Source organism: Chrysemys picta, chromosome 12, assembly GCF_011386835.1.
Source record: "Chrysemys picta bellii isolate R12L10 chromosome 12, ASM1138683v2, whole genome shotgun sequence".
NCBI classification, from domain to species: Eukaryota; Metazoa; Chordata; order Testudines; family Emydidae; genus Chrysemys; species Chrysemys picta.
In genome coordinates, this window is record NC_088802.1 from 33,983,606 (window position 1) to 33,988,211 (window position 4,606).

The 4,606-nt window shown below is 52.8% G+C and overlaps 1 protein-coding gene across 1 annotated transcript; it reads right to left on the bottom strand.

Moving 5' to 3' along the window:
* Positions 1–367: 367 nt before the first annotated feature.
* LOC135974569 (uncharacterized) lies at positions 368–2,818 on the bottom strand. The gene is made up of 2 exons (XM_065562988.1): positions 1,838–2,818; positions 368–843 (listed from the first exon to the last, which is right to left on the bottom strand). The coding sequence occupies exons 1-2, from the start codon at positions 2,412–2,414 to the stop codon at positions 368–370; spliced, it is 1,053 nt and encodes a 350-aa protein (XP_065419060.1). The 5' UTR covers positions 2,415–2,818.
* Between the last annotated feature and the right edge of the window lie 1,788 nt (positions 2,819–4,606).

Here is a 4,606-nt window from a genome sequence, read left to right on the forward strand (position 1 = left end):
TCCCCTGCTGCGTGGCTCTGTGATCCAGGATAAGAACCGCCGCTTAAGATCTGTAACTGCCCTCCCCCGCCACAAAGTCACAGAGCAACCCACCCCCCACCACATAACATGAAAACCACCTCCCAGACTGACCAGGGTAACTAGTCACTGCACTGTGTATGTGCCCTGCTGCTGGACCTGCCCCCGCCTATGTACCCTGCCAAAGGTGACTGTCCTGTCCAATTACCAACCCCCTTCCCCCCCTCCTCCAAAAGAACATGATGGAAACAGTAATTAACAGAAACGTATTTTTTATTATCAACTACACATGGAACTGGGAGGTGAAACTTGGACGGGGGCTTGTGTGAGGCGAGAAGGGAAAAACTTGTCAAATTTTGGGGAATGAGAGCCTTCTACTACTTGAGCTCTCTGCAGGGGTGGAGTGAGAGTTAGCACGGACTCTGCCGCCCCTCCTTCTTTGGACTTTGGGTGAGGAGGGTATGGGACTTGGTGGCGGGGGAGGGCGGTTAGAGATAGACTGCAGCGGGGCTCTGTCCTCCTGCCTCCGTTCCTGCAGAACATCCACAAGGCGCCGGAGCGTGTCCGTTTGCTCCCTCAGTAGTCCAAGCAGCGTTTGAGTCGCCTGCTGGTCTTCCTGCCGCCACCTCTCCTCCCGATCCATGTTTGCTTGGTGCATTTGGGACAAGTTCTCCCTCCACTGGGTCTGCTGTGCTGCCTGGGCTCGGGAGCAGGCCATAAGCTCCGAGAACATGTCCTCCCGTGTCCTCTTCTTCCTACGCCTAATCCGCGCTAGCCTCTGGGAGTGTGATGCCAGGCTAGGTTGTGAGACAGTCGCAGATGTGGCTGTGGGAATGGGAAAAAGGGAGTGAATTCCTCAGAAAGATAAATGTAGTTGTGAACAAAGAACATAGTCTTTCTCTGTGAACAAGACCATGCACAGCACCTATCACATGCGCACTCAGCACAAGGTCGAATTCTCGGCCTTCGCATTCAGTGCCTGGGGTCTTGCACAGCAGATTTGAGAAGCGGGGCAGGACACCGGAATTTCTGTAGCAGGCAGACATGGTAAGCCGTAGACTTGTGGCAGCTTAAAACTTTAATATTAGCAATGGCCTCATTTCACATTGAAAGCAATGTCAGTCCCTGCTGCCAGCAATCCGGCAAGCAGGAACTGTGCCCCTGTCCCACCCCCTCGCGGCTGTCCCCGGGAACGATCCCTTTCGGCTGCCCCTCTCCCGCCTCCACCGCGTGGCCGCAAACCAGCGGTTACAGTTCTGTAAAGGAACGGGCAAGCAGTCCCAACACTAACATTCCCCTACCTAATTCAAAGCAGGTCACCATGAGCGACATCACCCTGATGAGGATCTCAGACAGCGAGAAAGAAAGAATGCTTCGGGAAAGCCTCCAAAGACCAGGGCCGTATGCCGCCCTGCTGTGCAGAGCAATGATTCCCGAGTACTTGATTGTCTCGTGGCACGGCAACGTGTCATACTACGGAGGACCCAATAAGGCCGCTCTCCCCAGGAACCTGATGCAACGGCTTTCCAATTACCTCCAGGAGAGCTTCATCGAGATGTCCCAGGAGGATTTCTGCTCTATCCCCGGACATATAGACCGCATTTTACTCTAGCTGCACTGGCAGTGACTAAACAGTAGAGCGGCTTGGGCAGGACAATCATGCAAAACCGGACATTGTTAGAATTTTTTTCAATAGTTGCACTGCCCAGGACTGAAACGTTAAGCGCCTAGGGCAAACTAATCATGAGAAACCCATTATTGTTTTGGTTAATAGTCCTGTTCTGTTACAAATAAATGTTTAGATGTTTACAACACTTACTGGCTGATCCTTCCCCAGATTCTGTGTCCGGGTTAACGGCTGGGGACCGTTGGTAGGGGATCTCTGTAAGGGTGATGAAGAGATCCTGGCTGTCGGGGAAATCAGCGTTGTAAGCACTGTCGACTGCCTCATCCTCCTCATCTCCTTCCTCATCTTCCCCGTCCGCTAACATGTCCGAGGAACCGGCCGTGGACAATATCCCATCCTCAGAGTCCACAGTGAGTGGTGGGGTAGTGGTGGCGGCCGCACCTAGGATGGAATGCAGTGCCTCGTAGAAACGGGATGTCTGGGGATGGGATCCGGAGCGTCTGTTTGCCTCTTTGGTCTTCTGGTAGCCTTGTCTCAGCTCCTTGATTTTCACGCGGCACTGCGTTGCATCCCGGCTGTATCCTCTCTCTGCCATGGCTTTAGAGATCTTCTCGTAGATCTTTGCATTCCGTCTTTTAGAGCGCAGCTCGGAAAGCACGGACTCATCGCCCCACACAGCGATCAGATCCAAGACTTCCCGATCAGTCCATGCTGGGGCCCTCTTTCTATTCTGAGATTGCACGGCCATCACTGCTGGAGAGCTCTGCATCGTTGCCAGTGCTGCTGAGCTCGCCACGATGTCCAGACAGGAAATGAGATTCAAACTGGTCAGACAGGAAAAGGAATTCAAATTCAAATTTTCCCGGGGCTTTTCCTGTGTGGCTGGTCAGAGCATCCGAGCTCGGACTGCTGTCCAGAGCGTCAACAGAGTGGTGCACTGTGGGATAGCTCCCGGAGCTATTAGCGTCGATTTCCATCCACACCTAGCCTAATTCGACATGGCCATGTCGAATTTAGCGCTACTCCCCTCGTTGGGGAGGAGTACAGAAGTCGAATTAAAGAGACCTCTATGTCAAACTAAATAGCTTCGCGGTGTGGACGGGTGCAGGGTTAATTCGATGTAACGGCGCTAACTTCGACATAAACGCCTAGTGTAGACCAGGCCTAAGAGAACAACCTATGGAAAGCAGGACATCCCACCCTTTATGGGGTGAGGAAGTACAGATAGGGAAAAGGAGGGTCGGAACCCTCATACATATGCATAATGTGATGGGAATGGTCAGAATAACGAGATAAGAGAAGTTCCTTGGTTGGACTAAAGTGGGAAGACCCGAGAGAAGACCCAGCAGGGAAGACCCCAGCAGGAACCACCCCTTTGTAGATGACCACCTGTTGGGAGATCCATCAGACTCTGTAAGATCTTTGGGATCTGAGTATGAATATGGGATTAGCCACTCCATGGGCTTCCTTGGGGTTTATGCATTCATTGGTAATTGCAACTTTCATCATTTGCTTAATAAAACTTCTAGTGCAGATGAGACGCCGAACTTGTGAGTGTGTTTGTGGTCACTGTCCTCATTCTTTGTGCATTCATAGAGCCTCCCGATCTCAGAAAATCACTCAAGGTGACTGTCAACTTGTTGAGCTTGAAACTTTAACATCAGGAGCCGAACTCACTGTGGCTTCAACCTGAACCATTAATTCAAATAGTGGCTACATTGTATGTGTTTGTGTGTGCATGGATGGGTGTGTATTTCCATGTGCCTGTGCGCATGCTTTTTGTGAGTGCAAGTGTTCATGGTTGTGTGCACAGTTTTGTGTGTGTGTGTGTGTGGATGGCTGTGGCATGTCATTCACTTTTCCTTTATAACTGATCGTTCTTCCAGCTGGAATCGTAGGACATTAATAAAGTTCCCAGACTTGAGGCCTCTCTGTGTGAATCCTGCCTGCCCCACCCAGGCCCCTGCAATAAACTCCCAAGGGCTGAGTTTGTTTTTTTTTGGGGGGGGGGGGGGGGGGGGTTCTTGATGGTGAAATGATAAAAGTCCCTGGGACGATCATCCTGATGTCGTGCCCGAAATCCACAAGCGCCCAACTGCGTCCCACAGCAGGACTTGGCGCTGGATTTGTCTGTACAGCACCTAGTGCAATGGGTCCTGCTGTCACTTGGTCCCTCGGTCACACCTTACTATAAATAAAGAATAATAATGCTCTCTGCCCACAAGGTGGCAGCATCGCTCCAGAGGGGGAAGCCATGTGAAGACACCTGGCCAAGGGGGTGAACCATCCTCATCCCAGCAACAAAGCAGCTAGTCCTGACTGCGGTCCCCAGGGAGAGAGAACAATTGCCAGGCCCAGCAAAGGAGAGAGAATGATCTCCAGGCTTGCGATAGGGGGCTGACCCTCTCCTTTAGGGACTTCCCAGTTGAGGGACATTTTGGCTGAAACCAAACCGTGAGTGCCCCAAATCCCATGGGCCTGCCCTTGGGGCTGATTCTCCAGGGCACTGAGCTCCAAACTCCCGTCATGTCCCTGGGAGCAGCGTTGGGCAGAGCACAGGCCAGAGACCCTCACCCAGGGTTCTCTGCATCCAGCCCTGACCTTGTGTCTTTCAGAAAGTGACACCCAGTGATGGAGAATCCAGCCAGCCTAGGTAGGCTGAGGGGATGAAGCCAGGCTCCTCCTCACGCCAACCGGTCACTCCTTGGGGGGCTGGAGTTAGCGCGACCTACGCGAGAAGGGAATCAGGGCGCAAGCTCATGGAGTCGATGCCTGGATCTGAGCAAAGTAGGAACCTTCTCCCTGCTGCAGCCAACTGAGCAGCCCCACCTCTGAGCACCAGGAGAGGGAGCTCTGAAGGGCTTTATGTGGCTGACACAGAGCATACCAGGGGCATCAGGACAGCGCAGCCAACCTGGGCACGCTGATGTGCTCTGGGGAGCAGAGCCACCAGCTGCTGTG